Below are 25,279 nucleotides of genomic sequence, written 5' to 3'. Positions count from 1 at the left end.
ATAATAAAACAAGAAGGCAGGCTGTGGTCGAGTGGCTGACTATTAGATACCTGTTTCTTAGCTAATCAATTTCAAATTAAATATTCCCCAAAAAACAATCTGGTTTTAGGTGGCGCCATCTGCCGAACAGCAGCAACACTACAAGATAGGAGCGAGCAGAAAATTTTTTTCCTAAAAACATAAAATATTGGTTCGATTTCGAAAATGAGTGTCTCGTTAGATAGACCCAATATACACCGCCCAATAACTGAATATACATACATATGTACATAGTACCCTATTACTTTACGTATAACGGGTTTAATTAAATCATACATATACATAGTTTAAAAAAAAATATACGAAGAATATAAATATCTAGCCTACATAGAGCTTTTTTTTATCTATTTAGGATACTTACAATATTTTAAAGTAAAACAATACAAAGTTTTTCTTCGTGTGCACTTTGGGTTTGTCTTTGCCGCAGCGCTGCTTTTGCTTTGCTCATTTCGCTGCTCTCATGTTTCATTGCCATTTTGTTGCACTTTTATGTGTGTGTGTATATGTGTGTGTGTGCATGTGTGAGCTGCATTGTTTGCATTTCAAATTAAATTCCTTTAAAATTTCAACTCCTTTGCGTGACGCTCTCTCTCTTTCTCTTCCCTCCCTGTTATGGCATTTTGTTGGTGCGTTGTGCATCTGCTGTTTTTTTTTTCTTTGTTATTTTCCCATAGCTGTTGCTGTATTGCCGTGTTTTTGTTTTTGTTGGCTAGCATGCATTTTTCAATTATGATCGAGCAGCATTTGTCGCTCGTTTTGTTATTTTGGTTTGGCTTAGTTGCCCATTGTGTTTCTCTATCGGTATTCGTGTGTGCTGGTGTGTACTTAGTTTTTTCCTCACGATTTTCTCGCTTTTCACCCTGTTTAAGAGGTTTGAAAGTAATAATAATTTTGCTTGCCGGCTGTTTCGCATTTTGCGCTCTCATCGATCTCATCTCTCTTTCTCCTCCTCTTTCTTCTTGACACCAACTGCTCCATCCCCACCCCCGCACGCTATCTCACTTCCTCTCACGTTCTTCTAGCGAGTAATTGAAATCGTAACTGGCAAATCTTTGGAAATATGCAAATGTGAACACAACTAAAAAGAAGAGAGCTAAGAAGAAGAAGTGTTGGGCAAACAAAACGGAGATTGGGAAGAGAAAACGAAGAGAGGAGAAAGGGATGGGAGTATTGTGCAAACGAAAACAACCGACAAGCCAACAAACCCAGAAACAACAAAAACAATGGCCCACCACAACGATCCGCACAAAATAATAATAATAAAAAATAATAATAAGAACGCTTTAAGAAGTTATGTTTTGCATACCGGGGTTTAAATACTCTTGAAGTTATAGCAACGATTGATTTAAATATACATACATACGATCCGATTTCAAATTTGATCAGCTTTACACATAAGAAAATCTGGTTCGGATCTTAAAAATCCACAACACATAAAAAAAGCACACACTGAATATTCTAATTATGTAATTTCTGTTCGAAATATTAATTAAAAAAAAAGAAAGGTAAAAATATATATGTATGTATGATGTACATATATGCTGATCTTTTACTAACCTGTAACAGATTTGTATACTTTATAGTGTTAGAATTGTCAAAAAAAAGGGAATTTCTTGTTTTGTATTTGACAATTGTCGTGTGAAGAGTAAATACAAGATGATCATACAATATATGTTCATACATATGTGCTTACATATGTATGTATGTACCCCACTATACTTTATGAAACACTTGTGAATTGGTCCGTATGCTTTTGGGGTACTAAAAGTTTACTATCCAGTGCAACAATCCCCAAAGATGTTTCAATCTACAGGGATATATCTGCGAATTTTAAAGTTTAATATTTTAAAGAGTTTTTTTTTAAGGAAGTTGTTTCGAAAACCCGTAATTTTCTCCTTTTTTTAATGAATAATTAATACAATTTTGTCAAAATTTTAAGTCGATAAGCTGAAAATAAATCTAGAAAGGTATCGGTTCAAAAAACTCAATAAAATTTTCTTTAAAAAAAATTGTTTTGTGGCTTTGTGATTTGCGATATTTTGGTCAACGATTACCAAAATTAATGCATTTTCAATGCATGTAGTATGTATCTATGCATTTCAGTTAATTTGTTGATTGTACGTATACTTACTCTGCTAAATGAAGAAACAAATAATTTGTAAAATTTCAAAGTTACAAATAAAAGCCGCTTAGCTTAGCTGGATTGTTTGTTGACTCCGATTTTCCCACTCGCACAATTAAAAAGTGACGGCGCTGGCCCTGACATCTGTACGGGCTCAATTAAAAAGTCATTAACTGCTGCACACACTTGTGCACGCAGAGAAACCGAGCGATAGAAATGGAAGGACTGTGATTGACACCACACGCAAGATCCACCCTCGTACCTCCGCCTCCGCCTCCGTCTGTCCCTGCCCTTCCCTGCCCTTCCCTTCCCTTCCTTCGCTTTCCTTCCTCCCTTCGTCAGATATATCTGCCGATAAAGCAGAGATATAGCTCTGCACGCACCTTGCAATTACGCAGTCGGACATCGGGGCATGTGGTGAAGAATCAGAAACGCTGCGTAGAATTGCTCAAGTAGCAGGGATGACATATCCCGTTCTGCAGGTGGTATGCAAGAGATTCAGGTTCCCTGCACTCGTTTTGTGCTCAGCACAAATAAAAAAATAAATGTTTTATATAATATTCCTAAAAATGAAAAAAAAAACTAACAAAAATGTTATTTTTTGTACAAAAATGATACAACATAATAAATTGGTCACCTACTTGAGGGAATGACCACGAACCCTATGTGACTCCAGTTTGATTTTCCAGGTCATTTAACGGTTACTATTACTATTTTAATTGAACAATAATAATAATAAAATATAAATATAATTTAAACAATTTTTATCATAAGATCAAGCTATTATGATTTATCAATTAAGTGCAATAAAGAAGTTCTAACTATTTAAACTCACTTCTTAACTTGATTTAATTTGTTTGCTTGAGAACAATATGTTCCTTGAGAAAAAATTTTTCCTAAAAAAAAAATAATATTCTATAAAACTAAAATTTAAAATTATGAAGGTTATTATTAGTTATTAATGATTTTTTGATTAAAAAACATAAACATATAATTTTTTCTAGTTCTTGGCCTAAACACAAGAGTGGCAAAACAACTGTATGGGCAAGAAACTAAAATATTTTGCCGTAGCAAATTAGAAAAATTATTATTTAATAATTATTTAATTAAACTAATAATTAATATTTACTTTTAGTCACAAAATGTCAGAAATTGTATGTGTTGAAGATTCACTCGTCACGTCACATCGAGCTCTTGTTTTGCTTGATTAAATAATAAAAAAAAACAACGCAAAGAATGGAGTAACGATTTTATCGCTTTTGTTGTCCCTTAATGCGATTTACGTTCATTGTAGAAGCTAATTAATCGCAGGTACCTAACTAAAGCTCGAAAGTGAAGACGACCTACCTACTCTGTTGCAGCCTGCAACTTCTGCAACTCCGGGTCAACTGTTGCGTGCCCATAAATGCGCCATAAAACGGGCTAATCCCGCTGCAGCCGTCCGGCTGCAACAGTTGCATCAGCTTTTGCGCTAATACTCTCCCCTTTCCTCCCATGTACATATGTACCTTCCTGCCACCTGCCAGTCCGATCCTGTGCCCTACTTACCCGCAACTCGCAACATGCAACATATGCTGGCAATTTGGGCATGTTGCCAAACGGGGGATCAAACAATGGAGCGGTTTGTTTCAAAGTATTTGTTTTATAAACCAAGTCAAATAAAATATGATATTAAAATTCAAAAGCCAAACAAAACACATATAAGACGAGACAGAAACATAATTAAATATTAATTAAACAAATTGCTTCTTAATATGTAGTAAATGATTACCGTAAGCTTAATCTTTTTTTATTCTCTTTACTGACTCTTTTTTATGTATTTCATATTGATCAACCAATTTTAATTCGCTTTTTGCAAATTAAAAGATGAAAAACGAATTAATTATTAATGAGTTACACAATATTTGTATTTGATTTAAAACGCTGATCACAAATTGAGATTTTATAATGTATTAAGGAGAATGAAGATCGACGATAAAGAAGACCCATGGTAATTTATGAAAAAAGCGTACCAAAATTGGTTGACCATTCTTAGATATAATAAAATAAAAAAATAAAACACAATTTTTTAAAGTTAAAAACGAAGGACAAGAGCCTAATTTGTCATCATACTAAAGTACACACCAAAAAAAAAAGAACTCTTGTTGACCTGTGTGATAACATCTTGATATTTTCTTTTGTTTCTATGAATGAAAAACTTTGGGATTGAGGTTTTGTACCTAATCACAGAGAAATTTTCGAACGAAAAAGTTTACTTTTTCTATTGAAACGGTTATACAAATTATTTTCCTATTAAACAAATATATAATACAAAATACATATACATATGTTGAACAACGAAATACCAGATCATGTCCTAGATTTACAGAAGGTTTTAGTGCCAAAATCACTCATTGCCATCCGTTTCCAGAGAGCCCACTTTTTCCATCCAATGTTGACCCCTTTCCACTTCCACCCACTTTCGTCGACGACCTCGCCTGCGTCTTCGTCTTCGTCTTCGTTTTCTTTATTGTTTTATTGTCAGTTTAGGGATTTGACAATTTGCCTGCTGATTTTTTATGACAATCATGTATGCAAATTTCGGCCCTCTCTTCACCTCTCTTTCTGTTCTTCTCGGCCACTCTCAGCTCCACTCAGTTCCACTATAGTCCACTCCAAAACTCTTTCTCAAGGCCCCCCACACACACACAACCGCACAACCGGAGCCGTATCTGTGTGTGTGGATGGAGTGGATTTGGATGTATCTGGGCTCCATTAGCCCTCGTTTTTTCGGTTACGAGATTCTTAAATACTTTTGGGTCATTCTCAGCTGAGTTTGAATACCAACACAGTAAAAAATAATAAAAAAAAAAGCCACGTGAAAACCATATCTACTTCCAAATCCAAAGCAAAGCAAAACCCTTTCCGTCGCTATTTATACCCGTTACTTATAGAGTTCGGGTATACCCGTATTGTATCGATCCAGAAACCAAGTTGATCTCCCTTTATTTGGGGATATTTAAAAAAAATAGGAGATGAGATCCCAAAAATCTTAAAACTAGCTGCCCACATATATATATGATGAGATTACAGAAACCGTAACGTTAAAAATATTAATCTAACACTCTCTGAATATTTTTTGTATTATTATTATTATTAATTAAAGATATAACATTTAATAAAGTGATTCCGTAAGGAGCAATTTTAGATTTTTCAATTTTAGTTTTTAACAGGGACCGTAACAGTTAAGATTTTTAAAATAAAAATCAAAGTTTAAGAGTTAACTTCTGATTTTTATAAACAAAATTGTTAAATAACTCTTATTTTTTGATTTTTTTATACAAATTGTAGCATAGCAATTATAATTCATTAAAATAAATCAAAATATATTAGTTATTCAACAATTTTTTTTTTAAATCAATATTAAAAGTTTATCCTCTTTTATGTAGACTGTTATTAAGCCCATGCATTTTTTCAACCTCATAACAGTTATTTTCGGTCCCTGGTTTTTACAAAAAAAAATTAGCAGGTATCTAATAGTCGTAACACTTCCATATGACGTTCCTTCTTATTTTATTTTGGCCTTTGTTGTCTGTCATTTTTGCACTCTCGTGTGCCGAACGTAATAAAAGTTTGGTTTATTAATTTGTAAAGCGTTGGAAACTTTTACGAGACCTGTGACGCCGATAATCGTTGGTCGCGTCTCTGAAACTAGGCTAGTAGTGCGAAACGGTTTTGGCCCGGTCCAGTGAGTCACCAACTGACTAATGCGGACTGTGAAGCCAAAAAATAAACAAAAACTAAAGCTGCAACACAGCTGCACTTGCCCATGGGACAATAACTTAGCCAAGATTGCTAAAATAAATGCATACATAATTAGTTTCTGCTTTCTTGAATCACCCATTTAAAAGTTCCAGAAGCCAAATACCAATAGGTTTTTCATTTACATTCCTTACTTGTTCCTTGTAATAAAACTATTTATAAGTATTATGGTAATGCTTTATCATGAAAAGAATTATTATTATTATTATACAATCTATTAAGATATAATGCGGATAAGACATTTCAAAACATAATATATATATATTTATACATACCTGGAATATTCAATTACTGTAGAAGTTACAAGTTGATTTTGCTAGTTTGTTGTTTTAGAATCCTAAGGCTTAAAGGTTTTATTTAATAATTTAAAGGTTGGCTAGGACCAATTTGTAGAGCATCATAAAAGAAAATTTGATAAGAAACACTCAATTGGATTTGTAACAAACGTAAGTCGGTACATATTTAAAAAGTTGGATTTGATGCTAAAATTGTTAGATGATATTTATTTAGCTGAAAAAATATACAGATCTCCGGGGCAGCGGTTGTATGTGAAAGGCGGTCTTTTGATGACAAAGGCAGATGCCCTGCGTACATTGGCAAAAATAAAGAATTCATACCGATTTAATGTTATATAAGCTAGAACACAAAAATTGGAATATCTTTTTGAAACCGACACCGTACTTTGATTTTTTATCAAGTTTTTTATAATTATTTTCTAATGTTTTTTTTTAAGGTAAGCTAACAAGTAAAATAAATCTGTTATTTGCCATTTTTAGGATTTTGTTTTCAGATTTTAATACAATCTAAAATTTTAAAACGAAATTGAACAAACTTTTATTTCAAATGGTTAAGGTATTTGTCCATGACTTTTAATTGATAATTAATTATTGGCTTAAACTTAGCTTTGATTTTTCGCTAAGATAACGTTATTAATGTCTGGAATAATGTAAATAACAAAATAAAAAAAAATAATAATGAATTTAAGGATCGATCATTCTCATGGCATATCGTAAGTATACATAATATGGAAGTCCAATTCAAACGGATTTCAAACTTGTAATAATTACACACATTTTTTTAACAAACCGGCTATATGCTCTAAGCAATGGGTTCGTAATTCCGACCAAAATCGTAGTACTCCCAGCAAGGGTATCGAAACTCAAAGAAAATGCAAAGCAAAATCAAATGCAGCGGCGGCGACAGAGCGACAGAGACGGCGACAGCGGCGGTCGCACATACATAAACATATACCGCCGCGCAGTATATAGCACACATATACAGTCACGCATGTGCGTCGACTGCGACGCTCTGCCGCTGTCGCTGCCACTGCCGCTGCCACGGTCGCCGCCGCTGCCGCCGTCGCTGGAATGTGCCGCATGCACGTCGGTCCGGTCATTTGTATTTGGAACGCCGTAGCAGACAGAAGGACACGGGTGAACAGCGACGAAGCGTGCGAACGGAGTGGAGCGGCTACTTTTAGCGCCCTTTTTTGTTTCATTTTCCCACTCACACAAAATAAAGCAACATTTTTGGCAAAAAACCTTTTCGGCAAACAAATTGAAAACAAAACTAAGAACATTTTCGTGCTAAACGCGGGAATACTACAAATAATTTGTATATTCCATACAATATTGTGTTCGTAAACAATTTTTTTCTGTTCGATTCCCGATAAACGATAAACGCGAGAAGAAGCCGAATTCCAGTGATCTTGGAAAAGGGCGAAAAAAAACTCACCGGTAAAGTGGCGAAGAGAGAGAGATAGAGAGGATCGCCATCCCTCGCATTCGCAAAAACAAAAAATTCAAAATTCAAAATTACCCAGCACAGTGGGCCGCATTCCGATTCGTTTCGGTTCCGATATTTGGTTTCTTCAGTTCGTATTATTTTTCGAGTCTGCTGTTTTGTGTTTCGCTGAAGACGGTGAGAAAGAGAGAGATCGGTGAAGAGAGAAGAGAGCGGAGCGGAGCGAAGCAGCAGGAAAGGAGACGGCAAAGAAGCAGTCCAACGAAGAAGTGCCCAAAGCGAGGCGCAGATAAGTAAGAAACGAAAAGAAAACGAAAAGGGATTTTCAGCGAGGATCCTTTATTTTTTTCAAGTGTGTGTGTATGTGTGTGCGTGTGAGTCCCACAAACAAATTGCAGTTGACATTTGCCGCAGAAATTGCAAAAAGTTTTTGTATTTCACGATTCAAATCAAAACTAAAAGTGTCTCGAAAACCGAATCAGAATCAAAGTGAAATGGACACGAAGAACCGTTAGACATAAAGCTTTGTGTGTAAATGCGTGTGTGTGTGTGTATTTTTTTTTTTATTCGAGTAACTTTCAATTAATAATGGCTTAAAAAATAATTCGCTTATTTTCAGTTCAAATACAAAGCAAACAAAAAAATCAACTAAAAATCAAAAAAAAAAAAAATTCAAACAAAATCAAACAAACACAAACGATCGGCTCAGCAGAGCCAACGAAAACTCAGAGGCGGCAGCAGAGGATGCGCCACTAATCCCTGAGAGACATGAGAACCGGAGGAAGCAGCAGAAGTAGCAGCCAAAAAGCATCGCAAGCATCGACTTATGTAGCGGTCCATGACGAGTATTAAGACAGAGATGCCGCCCCTGCACGCGGCAGAGGCGCTTGCCGCCAGCAGTGCCACCGACAGCGGTGGGGGAGGGGGAGCGGGAGCGGGCGGACCAGGATCGGGCGGCGGCGGAGGCAGTGCGCCCGCCACTCCCAATGCCACAATCAGCGCAGCAGCCGACTCCAGTGATAATCAGCCCGGCACGCCGCAGCCCCCGCAACAGCAGCAGCAGCCGACGCAGCAGCAGCTGCAGCAGCAGCCACAAGCGCAGCAACAGGCCATGGGCGGCGATCCTCAGCAGCAACAGCAACAACAACAACAACAGCAGCAGCAACAGCAGGCCTCGGGCATCACCCACCAGCCGTACGCCACCCACCACATGTACTCGTCCTCCGGCGGCCAGCAGCAGCAGCAGATCTACGGCGGCCTCTACGGCGGAGACATGCAACAGCAGCAGGGCTATGCCAGCAGTTACATCAACAGCTACGAGCAGTTCTACCAGCAGCAGCAGCAACAGCAAGGCCCCACGGACTACGCCTTCGGCGCCGTGGGCGTGGATTATGGCAAGAGCGCCGGGGTGCGCTACCATCCCTACCTGCAGACACCCACCTCCGGGCTGGGCGGCATGCCCACGGCCAGTGCGGCCCCGGAGGAGGCGGGCAGTGCGCCCAGCGCCGTCAGCACCACCACCGCGGTGGCCATGAGTCCGCGCGTGGTCAGCAGCAGCAGTCCCACGTCGACGTCCTCACACCTGCAGTTGGGCAGCTCCAGCGGCCAAACACCGGGCTCCCCGGGCGGAGCCACTGGCAGTGCCGGTTGCAAGTTGCAGTGCAAGAAGTGCGGCATCCTCACCACCAACGAGTCGGAGCTGCAGGAGCACATTGCCAACGTGCATGGGGAGTCGCCCTACGGCAGCAGCGGCTACGCCAGTTCGCCCTACATCAAGGAGGAGATGCCCACGCCCCAGCCACCGGGCGGCGGATCGACGGCGGCCAATCCCGGCGAGCTGCTCGACCTCGACTCCCAGAAGATGGTGTACCACCAGCAGCTGCTCCAACAGCAGCAGCAGCAGCAACAACAGCAGCAGCACGATGCGGTCGCCGGCCTGCCGCTGGGCGCTTTGCCGGATCCGCTGCACTCGATGCAGTCCATGCAGCAGCGGGCGCTCCACAGTTGGGAGCAGCAGCCGCAGCAGGCCGTGGCCTCCGTGGAGGGTCTGCCGCCCTACATGCAACAGGGATTGGGCGTAGGACTGGGAGTGGGTGTGGACAAGTCGCCCTACTACTCCCCGAAGCAATCGCCCTACCACCAGTCGGCCGGCGTTGGCGGAGCCACGCTCATCAAGCAGGAGTACGGTGGCCACGGACTGATCAAATCCGAGTACCCCGACTCGCAGCACTACGTGGACAAGTCCTTCGATCCCACAGCCGGCGGAGGTGGTGGGGCCGAGCTGTGCGCCAGTGTGGCCACCAGTCCGGCGGAGTTCCCCAGCACCACTACCGGCGGACCCGGGCAGGAGGGAGCGGCGGGTGCGGCGCCCGGCGGCGGATACCGCGGCTTCGAGCCGCCCAGCTCCAGTTCGGTGCTGCCGGCCAACAGCCTGACGGCCAAGGCGGCCACCTGGAAGTCGAACGAGGCGCGCCGCCCCAAGACGTACAACTGCACGGCCTGCAACAAGTGGTTCACCAGTTCGGGCCACCTCAAGCGCCACTACAACACGACGCTGCACAAGAATGCTGTCAAGTCGAGCGGCCAGCCGGATCCAGCCACCTTGCCCATTTCGGCGCACCACCATCCCGCCCGCGATCCGGTGACGAAGCCCAGTCGGCGGGGCAATGCCGCAGCTGCTGCGGCCGCCGCTGCAGCCGCCGCTTCGGCCGGCGGTCAGGGTCAGCAGCAACAGCCGCCGCCGCCACCGCCGCCGGCCAATGTCCCGCCTCCGGAGCCGCCCAGAAGTCCACCCGACTATGGCGGAGGAGGCGGCCTGGGCGTGGGCGTGGGATCGATGGGCGGCGCTACCATGTCCCAGTACTCGGCCTCGCCATCGCCCACCCAGCAGCAACAGCACCACCTCAACCACCACCATCAGCAGCAGCAGCAGGCCAATGGCTATGCTAATGGCACTGCCAACGGCTATGGCTATATGCAGCAACAAGTGCAATCCACGACAAACGCTTCACCACAGCACGCTTCCAACAACAACAACAACAACAACAACCAGCAGCAGCAGCAGCAACACCATCAGCAGCAGATGCCGCAGCACAACCACAACTCCGTTTTGAACGGTCACCCAAACGGGCTAGCAGGTCCCTCCGCCCCACACAACAACAACAACACCACCCAAATGCCGTCCTCCCAAATGAGGGGCCTGCTGAACGAAACAACAACCACTCCGCCGCCACCACCAACAACAACAACAACCCGAGCACCACAAATCACAACAACAATAGCAGCAACAACAACAACAACGGCGGCCACCACGGTAGCTATAAAGAGCGAGCAAATGGAGGACAGCAACAACCACACCCATCACAATCCCAATCACAGCCAGGACAGGAGCCACAGCACCAGCAGCAGCTCAATGGCCACGGAGGAGGCGGAGGAGCTGGAGCTGCGGGATCAGGAACAGGAGCAGGCGGAAGATCACCTGCAGCAGCAGCAGCATCAGCAAGCGGCCCAGCAATATCTGTTGGCGGCGCGTCACTATCACAACAGCACGCCCAACACGCTCAGCAGCAGCAGCATCATCAGCACCAGCAGCAGCAGCAACACCAATCCCAGCTCGCCCCATACTATTTACCGGCAGGAGCCGCCGGGAACGGATTTCTCGCGCACCACCCCGCCGCCGCAGCCGCTGCCGCCTATGGGAATGCTGCCGCCTATGGCAATGGACTACAACATGCTGGCTTTGGATATGCCCATGCCCATGCCCACGCTCATGCACAGCAGTATGCTGCAGTGCAGCAGCACCAGCACCACGCCGCTAGCTACTACCACCACCACCAGTATGCCGGACACTATGCAGCCGCCGCAGCAGCAGCTGGTGCACCACTACCACCAGGCGGTGCTCCACCCGCACCATCAGCAGCTGGCGGAGCAGCATCAGCGCCAGGAGGACCAGGAGCATCATCATCAGCAGCAGCAGCGGGAGCTTCACCAACTGGATCATCATCATCAGCAGCAGCAGCAGCCGCCGCCGCAGCAGCAGCAGCAGCAGCAGGCACTAATCCTGGCGGACAGTATGCCGCACAGCAGCAGTTCGCCCACCAGCAGCTCCCCGCCGCCCACCATGGCCATGCCCATGCCGCTCACCACCATCACAGCGCCGCAGCTGCTGCCGCTGCAGCCGCCGCCGCCGCACATCACCAGCACCATGCCCATGCCGCCCACCATGCACATGCCCATCATGCCGCCGCCGCCGCCATGCTACCAGCAGCTGCAGCCGCTGGACCCCACAATGAGCTATCACACTATTATTGGTAGTGGCTCGGAGGCGCATGCGCATGCCCACGCTGCCGGAGGTGGCTACGGATCGAACCAGATTGCCACCAGCGATGGACAGATCCTGCAGCTGATGCCAGCCTCCCTATTCGCGCCCTATGCCCCGCTGTCGCCATACTCGGTGGCCGCCCAGCGGTCGCCGCAGGAGGGCGATCTGCCGCCGGTGCACACGCTGACCACGGCGCTTCACGCCCATCAGCAGGGCGGGCAGCAGGAGGCCCAGACGACGCCCACGCTGACGGTGCTCTCCACACCCTACTCGCCCACGGTGAGCAGTTCGCGGGCCACTCCCGCGCTGGAGATGGACATGGCCACGCTCATGCAGCATCAGCAGGACTACGAGATGGAGCAGTACCAGCTGCAGCATCAGCAGCTGGAGCAGTTGCAGCAACAACAGCAACTAGAGCATCTGGAGCAGCAGCAACAGCAGCAGCATCAGCACCAGCAGCAGCAGCAGCAACAACAGATCCTGGCGGATCAGGTGCATTCGATGGGGCAGCAGCCGCTGGCTAAGAAGCGGCGCGCCGCCGGCACGGGAACCACGCCCTCGACAACAAAGCGGCGGCGTAACAGCAGCGTTGGATCGACATCGCCGCACTCCACCACCCTGCCCTCCGGACGGATCAAGTGCTTGGAGTGCGACAAGGAGTTCACCAAGAACTGCTACCTCACGCAGCACAACAAGAGCTTCCACTCCGGTGAGTACCCGTTCCGCTGTCAGAAGTGCGGCAAGCGCTTCCAGAGCGAGGACGTCTACACCACACATTTGGGGCGCCACCGAACGCAGGACAAGCCGCACAAGTGCGAGCTATGCCCCAAGCAGTTCCATCACAAGACCGATCTGCGCCGCCACGTGGAGGCGATCCACACGGGGCTGAAGCAGCACATGTGCGACATCTGCGAGAAGGGCTTCTGCCGCAAGGACCATCTGCGCAAGCACCTCGAGACGCACAACCGGCCGCGGGTGGTGGGCAAAAAGACCGCCGCCGCTGCTGCGGCCGCCGCAGCAGCAGCAGCAGCAGCAGCATCCTCTGTCGTCTCGGTGGCGGGATTGGGTGGTGTCCCAGTGGGTGGGACCATCAAGGCGGCCTTTGCCCGCTCGCTGACAGTGACGGCTGTTAGCGAGCCCCCAGCTCCTGCTCCGGCCCTGGCTTTGGCCCAAGTCCAAGTCCAGGCAGTGGTCAATCCCAGTGTCAGTCTGAAGCGGCCCATCGACGATGTGGCCGCCGACGACGACAGCCTGCTGGAGGAGGACGAGGATGAGATGGAGATGGAAATGGAAATGTTGGAGGAGGAGGACGAAGAAGAGGAGGAGTCCTCCGATCTGGGCGATCACCACATGATGATCAAGAGCGAGTTCGTGGAGGAGGATCGGTACCAGATGATCGAGAAGAGCATAGAGTTGTACTAGAGTTGCAATGAGGACAATAGCGCTGGCCAGGATCTGGGTTTTGAAATGCTCTGGGCTTTGAGCTGGGGGTGGATCGGTATCGGTATCGGAATCGAAGTCGCAATCGGAATCGGAGGGCAACTGAGCGCGGCTTGGACTGCGGGCGCAGTTCGAGCGGCTCTGCAGTTGAGTGTCCTGTTCTTGGCAAGTCAGTTAGCCAGTCAGTCAGTCAGTTAGTAACGAGTTTAACGCCCAGTTTATTAAACTTGCTCGTTGAGAAAACACAATTTGTTGCTTGGCAGGCAATAATTCGATGTTTTTAACCGTTTCATTAAGTTTAACATATTTTTTTTTTATTTGGGGATAAAAACGACGAATGTACTTAGAATTGATCGCAAAGCCGCAGCATTTCAATAACTTAGACAGCCGGCCACTCCTTGACAATGACCCCCAAATCCAAAATCCAAAACCCAAAACCCAAAATCCAGAACCCAAAAACCCAAAATGCCACCCACCGCGCCACAATCCATTCCTGTAATTTGTGTGAGTTTGCCATATGTGTGAGACAAAACGATTGAAAAGACAGACAGAATTCCTAATTGTTGTAGCAGCAAATTATTTAATTTTATTTGTATGTTAAAATTGTATTATTATTATTTGTACTTTAACTATTATTACGATGCTTATTTGTAAAGCCTTATTTGTACGTGTGAACCTTCAAGTATACCTCAGCAACAGCAGTCCAAGAAACGCTTAAAATCAGGGCGCCTATAAATATATATATATATATTATATACATACATATTCCATTTTTATATATGTAAACACTAGTTTTAGCACTTTTTTTTGTCGTATTTTAATTTGTAACTTGTTTAATTATTATTTGATTATTGATTATATTTTGTAATCGAGAGAAAAACAACCACAACAAATGCCATATACACGATATGTAAACTAAAAATCAGCAACTATATGCCAATTGATATATATACCTATATCTAGTTACTAGACAAACGCATATATACACGCATATATATTACCATATATATATGTATGCTAGCCTTAAAAACGCCAAATTGTCATAGCAAAGGAAACAAAAACTCAAGAAAATGCGAAATCAGGGATATTATTATGTTTCTAAGCCACAAAACGAGAACGCAAATATTCGCGTATTATTATACCTATATATTTATTACGATTAGTTGCCCCTAACTTATGTTCCACCAATAAACCATGTGTAATTATTTAAAACTTTATTTGATCCCTATCGTATCTCCCCCATCCTCGAATCTTAAATCTTGTTTGTAATTATTTTTTTTTTATTTTAATTGTTACCCATTCAAATGCTTTCCCTCCTGGCACGCCTACAATTTTTTTTTAAATGACAAATATAAACAAAACCAAAAAAAAAAAGTGAAAATTACGCAAATTATGTTTTTTCTTTATTTGATTTGATTGCTTTTACTTTTCCTTATTTTTCAGTTTTCAGTTTGGCTCGTTCTCGACGGATTAAAATGGAAACATTGGTTTGAAAACTCTATTCTCCACCTGGATATTCTCTAATTTTGCAGACCTTGTGCCTTTCGACCATATTTTTATTATGAACCTTCCCCTCTTCTTGGCAACCATAAGCCATAAACTTTTAAATAAATGTATGTGTTTTCTCTCTTTCCTTTTTCTTAATTATTTTTGTAGAAATTCGTTGTTGTTTCTGTTGTTCTTCGCTGCTAGTTCCAAAGAAATTACGTGCGTGTCTTTAATATTTATTTTTCGACGCCGTCTTTTCACCTCTCTGTTTTCGGTGTTTCTCTTTATGTGTTTTCTGATTCTGATTCAGTTGTTGTTGAAGTTGAGGTTGAGGTTGAGAAACGGAGAATTCGGAGTTCGGGTAAGATAGAGATTTTTTGTTTTGTTTGAGGCTCAGTTTTTGCGAAGAAAGAAGCGAAGCAGAAGCAGAGAACGAAAGACACGCGAGACATGTGTAGATACAAAGATAGGCGTCGCTGAGAGGACGAGCTCGTTGTGCGGCAACTGGCTACCCGTTCCACGTTTGCCGGTGCCTCAAGGATCCTCGGCATAAGGGACTCCGATCCATCCATTGGATTCGCCATCCTTGCGATGCCAAACGGTGATCTAGGATTCGCGCAGCCTGCGAACATCGCGCCAACACATGTTGAAGTATCTGTTGCCCTGCATTCCCTCCATTTCTTCCTGTGGCGAACAGATACAAAAACAGAGATACAGATACACTCGGGCAACGGATCGGAAAATTTGAGGCCCAGGGGGTGCAAATAGACGCACATTTATATATACATACATAAGTTTGGATTTATGTATGTAGCAAGCCGACGCTAGAGAATTGGCAAGCAGCAGAGAAGTATGTCTTTCAAGTTGGCCCTCAAACGGTGGCATAGCAACTAGACATTTCTAGCGCCTACATTCGAAATGCATACGAAATGATTTTATGCCATTTTTTTTTAGAGCAAATTCGAACTGAATAACTTAAAAAAATATATTTTGAAAAATGGAACAGGGAATATGAAACTGGCAATAAAAATTATATATTGGTAAATGCCTTCCTCGATTAATATACCCTTTCTCCTCTCATTGTATTTTATATATTTCAATTTTTTGCCAAATGTATGCCTTATAGCACAAGTTTTATTATGGAGATAAACAATTTAAACAGTCAACATATTTTTTAATGCATATTAACGTAAATTGCGAGTGAAAGAAATAATATTCACTCATCGCTGTTGAAATATTAATGAGTGTCTAATTTTAAAGAAGGACTGTAAACTCATTTAAGTATTTTGTTTAATTAGAATAATTTGGTAAGAGGTATATAACATTTACATTTGAATTGTTTTAAATTTAAGAAAATATTTATAATTTTAAAGACTTCAGATAAGGATAAAAAACGGGGCATAATAAGTTAAGGAACTTAAGTATTTGTTTTTTTTTATAATTTATTTTTAATTTAATACAAGAGTGGTGGGACTATCTCTAGTTCTAGCATAGTTCGATTTCGCAACCAATAATCTCGCGTTTGCCGGCTTTGCGGCGTGTATCTCAAAAATACGTTTTGGGGGCTGCGCTTGCGCGACACTCGCGGCAAAGGCAAAGGCAACAACAGCAACACCAGTTGCGGCAGCAGCAACAATTGTGGCTATGTCATCATAACGTTGCCGTCCTCTTTCTCTGCTTCTTCTTGCGGCGTTTGGTCGCGCATTCGTATTGGTGTATACCTGTATCTGTGTCTGTGTCCCCATATATCTGTATTTGTATCTTCTACTCGGTTTTCGGTTGCCCGTGCGTTTTTCTTGGGTTTTTGTTTGGTTTTGTTGAACATAAAAACTGGTTTCCTGTACATATGCTCATCCAGCAACAAACCATCTGTAATTTTAATTTTTCGGCAAGATGTTGCGCTCTGCCGCTGCCTCCCTCTTTCGCCGTTTCTATCTGGCTCTGTTCTTTTTTCATTTTCGTTTTCGTTTTCGTTTTCTTGTATTTTTCGGCAGAGATTTTGATCGGTTATCCAGGTAGAAATTGTCTACCTCGGTGAGTCCGTGTATCCGTGTATCCGCGTGTGTGTGTATCTTGTAGATACGCGTACCCTCGAAAGACAGTAGATCGCTCCGTCTCGCTCGCACACGACAGTGTAATCCTTGAAATGTGCTCGTTCTCTCCCTTTTGTGTTGTTCTTTCCTTAGCCTCTTCGCCTGTTTCTACAGATTCTCCAGCAATATATATATATATATGTATATAAATAACTATGTATGTATGTATGTTTGTGGAGCGTTAGCACTTACCATGATTCATAGTTATACACACACAGATCGGGCGAAGGAAAGAATCTTCCTGCGAAGAGGAGAAGTAAAAAAAAAAAAAAACATACATATATAGACCGAAAAACTTATCGCACAATACACAATAGCTTCGCCTTGACAGGCTTTTGTGTCTTTGTTTTGGAGGAGGAAGCAGAAGCAGGAGAATATTGAGGATGGGGAACTATTCAAAAGAGACAGCCACAACCGAAAGTTTATGTATGTGTTTGTGTGTGTGATGTGCTATATGATCGATGTGCAAATCTGGACACCCTCCTCCAACTCCAGCCCCTTCTTCCCACGCAACCAGCGAACATGTGTGATCTGCGCACTTCCTTGGTTCTTTCCTTTTCGCCGACTGTGTTTACTTTCTGCCCGACATTTGGGTTCCTTGCGCATAACTGTTCTTTTGTATTTGCTGTTCTCAGGGTCACCCCTCCAGCTCCATTCCCATTTCCATTCCCATCTCCATTCCCATCTTCATCTCCATTCCCATCTTTATCCTGAATTCCCGTTTTCCTCTAGAAACCAGAAGTTGTGGACTCTGTAATTTACAGTTGTCTCTGGCCAAATAAAAACAGTATTTATTTGAAATAGGTAAAATATAGGGTGGTAATATAAATACTATAATATTGAATACACAGGGAAAAAAGAGCTCTAAAATTCGACGTCTTACGTAAAAACACTTTAGAAAGTAAAGCAAAGCCATTTAGTAGCACTAAATAAAATGCAATTTGTATGAAGCGTTTTACTTTTTAAAATGTTCCAACCCTTGTTTGTGCACCTAAAACTCTTTCGGTTTTTTTTTCTGTGTACTTATCTGTGTAAGATGCAGTTTAAAAAATACTTGGATTTTTAATTACCCTGATCTTGCCAAAATTATCAGATAATCATATATTAGAACCATGTTCTGATATTATGTGTGTTTATTTCCGATACCCGCGGACTTAACTTAAAGTAATCACATTGTTTATTATCAAATATGCTCGTGCCTTTTTACAGGTCTTGGTTTCGATGAAAAGGTTAAATTGGAGCTGTCACAGGGCTTCGGCTCTCTTGACATCTAACACAGGAACTCAATCAAATTAGCCCTCCGAAAAATGAAAATTAACCAAGTACCCAACTCCCTCCCTTTTCACACCATCCCATTGCGGGGATGCGAAGTTTTCGTTTTGTACATGGAAATGATGTACAATTTTCCATCTTTTTTGTATTTTTAGTAGGTTTTCCCTCCTTTTGACTTTGGCTTAGAGCAAGAAATCTCTTTTTTAATTACCGAACATTTGACAGCATCCTAAAATGCTTATTGTGTTCTATATATAAAGGCTCACAAACACACACACACACAAAAACACACAATCAAAAGCATCTTAACAATTTCTTGCTTTCATTTTTGGGCATGTGTGTGAGCGAGCTCTAGAGGAAACCAACCCTCGAGCTACGACCGTAGATATTTGATTTCCAAAATTCAATGACAAACGGCAACAACAACAGCAATAGCAGTACGAAGAACCAAAAACAACAAAAACAAGAACAGCAACAGCAACAGCGAGCGGACCAAGATGACAGGATAGCATGGCGGCCGCATCATCATCGGCATCATTATCATTATCGTCTCGCTCAACACTGTTTCGAGCATCTGCCATGTCTGGCCAAGATTCTGAACGTCTGTCTAGAACCTTAATTACGCCGCTTGGAAAATGGCCAGATATAGATACAGATACAGACGAATAATTCCCTACATCTAGGATGAAGGCTCTCATTTGAAAGGGGATTGCTTAGATAAAGGGTTTCCAAGAGCACAAATCTAACATAGAAATTATCCATGGGGTATGCTTTTCTTGAAAACGTTATATACGGTCTGCTTTAGATCAAAATATTAAATACACTTGTTTTGAAGGAAATGCATAGAAGTCCAGGTGATTTTAGCCTTGATAGTTCCTGAGATAATAGTTTCGTTCAACTCCTATTTCAAATCTTTGCATTTAGATATCCAATCATTAAATCACCTTTATTAAAATTTAAGGATTAGGTTCAAAAATTGATATATTTTTTCAGTATGCTTCTGTTGGCATTTCTCACTAATCTTTATCTTCTTATGCGCATTTTTTTTTATTATTTACCAATGTGTGTGCAGATTTCTGTGCCTTTATTAAATGTTCACTGTTCAAAAAACAATACTTTTTGCATATAAGCACTATTTTTCATGAAACAATTGATCGGGATTTCTTACTGTTTGCTTTATTGAAATAAAAAACATAATTTAATAATTCTATTTATAAATGGTTATGTTTTCGTTATTAATAATATTATGATCCATATATTTTTTTTATGGTAGCCAATCTTTTAAAGTTATAATTATGTGTCATAGGGAAAAATAAAGGTGGTTTTCGTTTCTTTCCACGAACAAAATAGGAATTAAATAGGTTGATATTTAAGTTGAAATAATTGACTCCAGCGCTAAAAAGAGTTTTTAATACGGTAATTGCTGTAGCTTTACTTTATTCTTTTTGTCCTGTTTCGAGCCTTTTGGGATCAGCTTTGTCTATATCTATATCGCTGTTTCAGTCCGAGTCGATTTTCTGCTAACTGTGTCGCCCCGATGGGCATCCAAAACAAAAGACTTAGGCAACGAACTTACTAACGAACATCGAATTCGAATCCTCTCTGCGAAAAGTGTGCGGCGAACGGCGGGGATGGGGGCGATTTTAAAATTTTAAATGATATATGCGGAGCAGGGGGGCGGGGCTGAATGGGCGGGGCAGCGGTGCTGCCGCATGGCAAAAAACGAGGAGCGTCATCAAATGGCGCACAGCTGCGCCAAGCGAAACAACAACGCTGTTTTCATCGTTGTCGTCGCCGCTTTTTTTGGCCGTCCAGAAATTGTTGCTACATTTTGAAGCTTCACTTCATGTGTGTGTCCTAATTCCAATTCAACCGAAATTTTGTCTCACAATCAGTTAGAAACAAAAAAAAAAAAAAAAAAAAAAAAGACGACAGAAAGAAGTAAAGTAAAACAAAATAAATCTTTTTGAGCCCCGCAACGAACCAACGACTGAGTTTCAACCAAAATACAACAGACAACAACAAAACTAAACTATAGCCAAAACTTTTTTTGTTGTTTTTTTGTTGCTTTTTTTTTTTTGTTGGTGTCTTGTTGCTGTCGGCGCTTTATCCGATTTTGTGTTGTTGCTGCTGTTCTCTTCTCTTTTCGTATTTTTTATGACGAGTTTCCGCTAATTGCTGATGCGCTGCAGATTAACTGAAGCCCGGCGATCCAGTAACAAAATTCAAGCGCTAAGATAAATGGCCGCTGAATAGGGGCGGCGTGGGAGGGGCGTGGCGGGGAGGGGCGTTTGCTAGGATAGAAACGGCCGCATTGCATGACCAAAAGTTTATCCGTGTAACTTTTGGTTTGGATTTGACTGCCAAATTAGATAACTATATTAGCTTTAATTGTAAAATGAACAAATAAAGGCTGGTAGAAGGTACTGTTGATAGTTGAAGTTCCTTCCTTTTACGGATATAACTGTAAGGGAACGTTAGGACTTTAAGGATCAAGATCCAAAGTCATTGAAAACAATTCACCTCAGTGAAACAATAAATAAATCAATAGCCATATAATAACCGTTACTACATACAGTGGGCAAAACAAGTTGACGAACGTTTTATATGCAGTTCCAGTGCAAAGTGTACTTAAAGATTTTTTAACTTATATGATAACCCTATAAAAATTCGTTATTTTCATATTATCCAAAAAAATTGGTAACAATTTGCCAGCCTTCTTAGATTATTTAGACAATAACTAAATGTATATATATAATTAGTTTTGTAAACAACTTAAAATTAAGTTTTTATTCAATCAATTAATTATTAGCAATGATATTTTCTTAAAACTCATGAAACTAACTGTCCTTGAATCCTCCCCGATTTCGCGCCGTGTATAATCTAAGCCTTAGTGTGACGCATGCATACACACATCAAAGTGTAAGAAGAAGACGGCCGAGCCGAAATTAAAAGAGGAATAAAATAAAGGCGTTCCCCCTTGTTGTTGTCGTTTTTTGTGGATTGTGGGCCACAGAAACACAAAAAAAAAAAAAAAAAACAAAGCGAGCGATGGTGATGAAGAAGCAGAATCATCCGAATTATAAGAATTACGCCGAAACCGAATCGGTGAGGAATATGGGAAAGGGGAAAGGAAAAGAGCAACATCTTAGATATCAGATTATAGAGCGCTGGCCTTATAGCCATATAGCCTTAGCTAATAATTCCAGCGGACGGCATTTTTCGATTTTTCGAGTGCGAGCGAGATCGCTGTGGGACCGCTGTGTGCATATAGGCATAATGAGTTAAAATTGGATTAGAGATTTATTGGATTTGATTTCGGTGTGATTCCTTTATATCAAGTCTTACATTGAACCTGAGCCCCCGACTTCCCCCCCTCCAAATCCCCAGCTGCATACAGATACAGATACTGAAATTGAAACTGAATCTGAATCTGAAACTGAAACAGATGTTTGAAATGTCGCAGATACAGATAGATACTTGTCATCATCTGCTTGTCCGGCGGAGGGGACTTTGACTAATTAGCCAGCCAGTCGAGCTTTCGGCTTGGCCTTTTCTCCACCCAGCACTTTGGCATTAATCTCCGTCTAACCTTTCGATCCCCTCACTTTCGTTTCGTTGCAGCATCCAGGAGGCAGCCCAAATCGCATCCATCTACTATGTACTCAGCGGTGCGCAGGCAGCCGAACGCCCACAAACGGATCAAAATTTAAGTGAAATTGAATCATTTCGGACAACCCGTGAACTTTGGGCTTTGGGCCAAAAGAATGTAAGGCAAACAAAAAAAAGGGAAGGATGTAGCCCCCAAGTAAAAACACCATTCGAATGGTGTACAATTTAACCCCGACCCCGATCATCACCACCAATGGACTTCAGGATCAAGACAGAAGCTCTCACCACCCCCCCACCCCCACCCCGCGTACAAAAATGTTTTTCATTTCGAAGGTTTTGTTTTACATATTATAGTAAAATCAGTGAACTAGTTTGGTTTTCGAATGGGACCTACACTCGAGACGTACTAAGGACAACCCAGAGGTTATTCGAATCTCCTTAGTGCAAATTTAGTATAACTCCCAGTTAAATATAAATGTGTAACAAAAGAAGTAGTAACCCGAATAGCTGTACCAAGTGGCTATAATCTTGAAGCCCACTTGAAGCCCCGTTTTATCCACAACAACAATTACAAACACACACGCGATTGCATTCATTAAAGCTGTACATAGGCGTGAAAAGTCCAAGGACTAAAACGCAGAAGGGAAGCTGCAGAATATTGTCTCCTATATCAACATTGTGCATATCATTTATTGGGCAAACGGTAAAAACAAAAAAAAAAAACAATAATTAAACTTAAATAGCAAAAGGTTAAACGCAGGAGAGGCAATACTTTTAGTTGAAATTTAATTGAATTAACACTATTTGCGAAACGCATTTCATCCGTCAGTTGGGAGTGTTTACTGTGCAATATATAAAGTATTTTTTTTTTTTTTATCGAAATGTTAAGGACGAAACTTAGCGATAGCAAAGAACCACAAACGATTACCTCGGCAGAACAGCTCATTAAGTAATAGAATCTACCTCGTTAGCAATAAAATGAAAACACAAGTGCAAGCAGATTAATTTTAGTTCGATTCTCATTTTGGAACAGAGAACAAGCTTATACATATATACAAAACAAGCGCCGCCAAGGCGAACAAATCGAAGAAAATGTCAACTAATTATACGTAAAACTAAAACAAATAACTTTAAATATAATTGTTTATATGCTATTTATACACACTATACATTATATACGATGGATACTTCTAGGCTTAATGAAACCTGGCCACCCAAACCCCCCTCCCCCACTTTTCCCCCCAGTTGTGCGGCATTGTCATCAGTTTAAATTTGAATCTTTACAGTTTGGCCAGCTATCATGAATTTGTTGCTCATATGACAAGGCAACCAACACCCACAACCCCAGGGGGGCGGTGGCCAAAGGTCATAGGTCAGGGGGCACCAACATCCCCACCTACCTACCCTCTCAATCTCAACAACGAAAATCCAATTGAGAACTAAAAACAAGTGATTTTGATAGTCCTGCAAGGAAATAATCTTGCAGCTTAAATTATAAAATTTGTCCGCCAGTCTTAGAAATTCCGTTTCAAGTTTAAAACAGCTTGAAAGTAGTCTTAAAAAAAACCCTATATACCTATAAACTCAATATCATCAAGTTAGTAGAACCCCTTGGAGGACTATTACATTTTTTCGGACCACCGAATATATTTTTTCTTCCCTGAACTTTAATACAGTTTTGTTTGTGTTTAGAATTATACGTAAATATAGTTTTTTTTTTCCTTGACGCAGAACACCTAAGCAATACTTGATGCAGGCAACTCTTTGGTTCAGACCATAACGATTCTTTCGATCTAAGCTAAATGCTAAATTTCTTGAGAGAAAACTAAAGAGAGAAACTAAAAAACATATTTGAATTATGTAGCAACTACATGTTAAATTTTAGCAATTAATTATTAAATAAAAGGGAGCACAAAACCCGCATGAAACTTACAAATTATACACACATATACGAATATGATGATCGGGTATATATTTAAAGGAAATTTTAAAGCAGCACCAAGTGAAAAATGAACACTGAAATCGCCAAAGAGTTTATAGCAAAAGTTGAACAGTGGCCAAATGCATGATACATCAATGGGAATTTTTTGTACAAAAACCGAATTTCACAAAAGGAATACATTTTTCTTTGTATTTCATGTGTATTCTGTATCTTGAACAAAAGGTTTTTTTGTATCATTAATGTTTTAGTTTTTGAAAAATAGCAATGAGAATATTGTTTAAATATTTAAGTTAGACCCCCTGAAATGGGGGGAAAAAAAACGTTTAAGTTATCAGCTTTTTCAATAATTTAATGCCATTAAAAACCTTGCAATAAATATTATTTGCCGAAATTCCCACCCTTTCAATTAACTGACAAAGAAATCGGTTTGTACAAGAAATTGCCCACTTATGTGTAGTAGAACTTTGTAAAACAAAAGATGAGAAAAAACCCAATAATTTGACAAGGAACCATGTACCTCACTCCACCAGTAATGGCACAAAAAAAAAAAATAAATAAATAAAAACCACAGCACACAGATGAAGGATCACTAAAGTCAGAATCGTAAGCGATAATTCCCAGTTATTTGTTTCTGTGTATGTTGTGTGTGTGTGTGTGTGCATTGATATTTGTACATTTTTACAAACTAATAGCAACCTCAGATGCAATCGCAACAGTCGCCAACCAATCTCAAGAGAACCCAACTTGTATCAGGAATTTCAACAAAGATTTTATATAATAAAAGTTAGGAAAAAAAACTCAGTGTTAAATGGATTTGGCACCAGGCCAATCACATATATATATGTGTGTGTTCTCTAATAAGCACATCTCAATGTATGCCAACTCGAATCGGAACTTAAGTTGTAATCCCAGGATCCGCAACCGAATGAATTTATGCAAAAAACAAAAAACCAAAAAAAAAAAAAACATTGGCTCCCTACATATATCTCTATCTCTAAAATAAACCTGTACATACATTTATGTGTACGTATGTATGTACATATAGACGACGGGTCTGCCACCCCTAACCACCCCTTTACACACAAGGAGAAACGAAATTGTCAAACCAAAAGTAATGGAAACAAGAAACTGACACATGACAGAAAACATAAAGTGAATTTTTTTGAACCGAAATAAAGAATGTAAACTACAGTTTTTAGTTTTACTGGGCCAAATTGGTGGAAATGCAACTTTTCGATTTAGTTGTGGAATAACAATTATTATAATTTGACAATATCTGTAATGTCATTTTTGTCTAATAAAATTTAATTAGATTGTTGCTAAATATAAATGATTTTGATTTTGATATATATATATGTTTTGTGGCAAGTTCCAAATTTTTAATAAGATATAATACATAATAACCA

At 41.4% G+C, this 25,279-nt stretch overlaps 1 protein-coding gene across 2 annotated transcripts; it reads left to right on the top strand.

Moving 5' to 3' along the window:
- Nucleotides 1-7,366: 7,366 nt before the first annotated feature.
- LOC108147681 (AF4/FMR2 family member lilli) lies at nucleotides 7,367-24,175 on the top strand. Of its 2 annotated transcripts, XM_017274379.2 has the most exons (3): nucleotides 7,367-7,998; nucleotides 8,325-12,735; nucleotides 21,944-24,175. In XM_017274379.2, exons 2-3 carry the CDS (start codon nucleotides 8,544-8,546, stop codon nucleotides 22,030-22,032), a joined length of 4,281 nt encoding a protein of 1,426 aa, XP_017129868.2. In that variant the 5' UTR covers nucleotides 7,367-7,998; nucleotides 8,325-8,543; the 3' UTR covers nucleotides 22,033-24,175. The 2 variants fall into 2 exon arrangements, with proteins under 2 accessions (XP_017129868.2, XP_017129867.2); XM_017274378.2 differs by lacking the exon at nucleotides 21,944-24,175 and having other exon boundaries at nucleotides 8,325-14,263.
- The last annotated feature ends 1,104 nt before the right edge of the window (nucleotides 24,176-25,279 follow it).

The sequence above is a fragment of the Drosophila elegans genome, unplaced genomic scaffold (assembly GCF_018152505.1).
Source record: "Drosophila elegans isolate 14027-0461.03 unplaced genomic scaffold, ASM1815250v1 contig_149, whole genome shotgun sequence".
Lineage (NCBI taxonomy): Eukaryota > Metazoa > Arthropoda > Insecta > Diptera > Drosophilidae > Drosophila > Drosophila elegans.
This window is presented reverse-complemented; position numbering and strand designations above follow the sequence as displayed.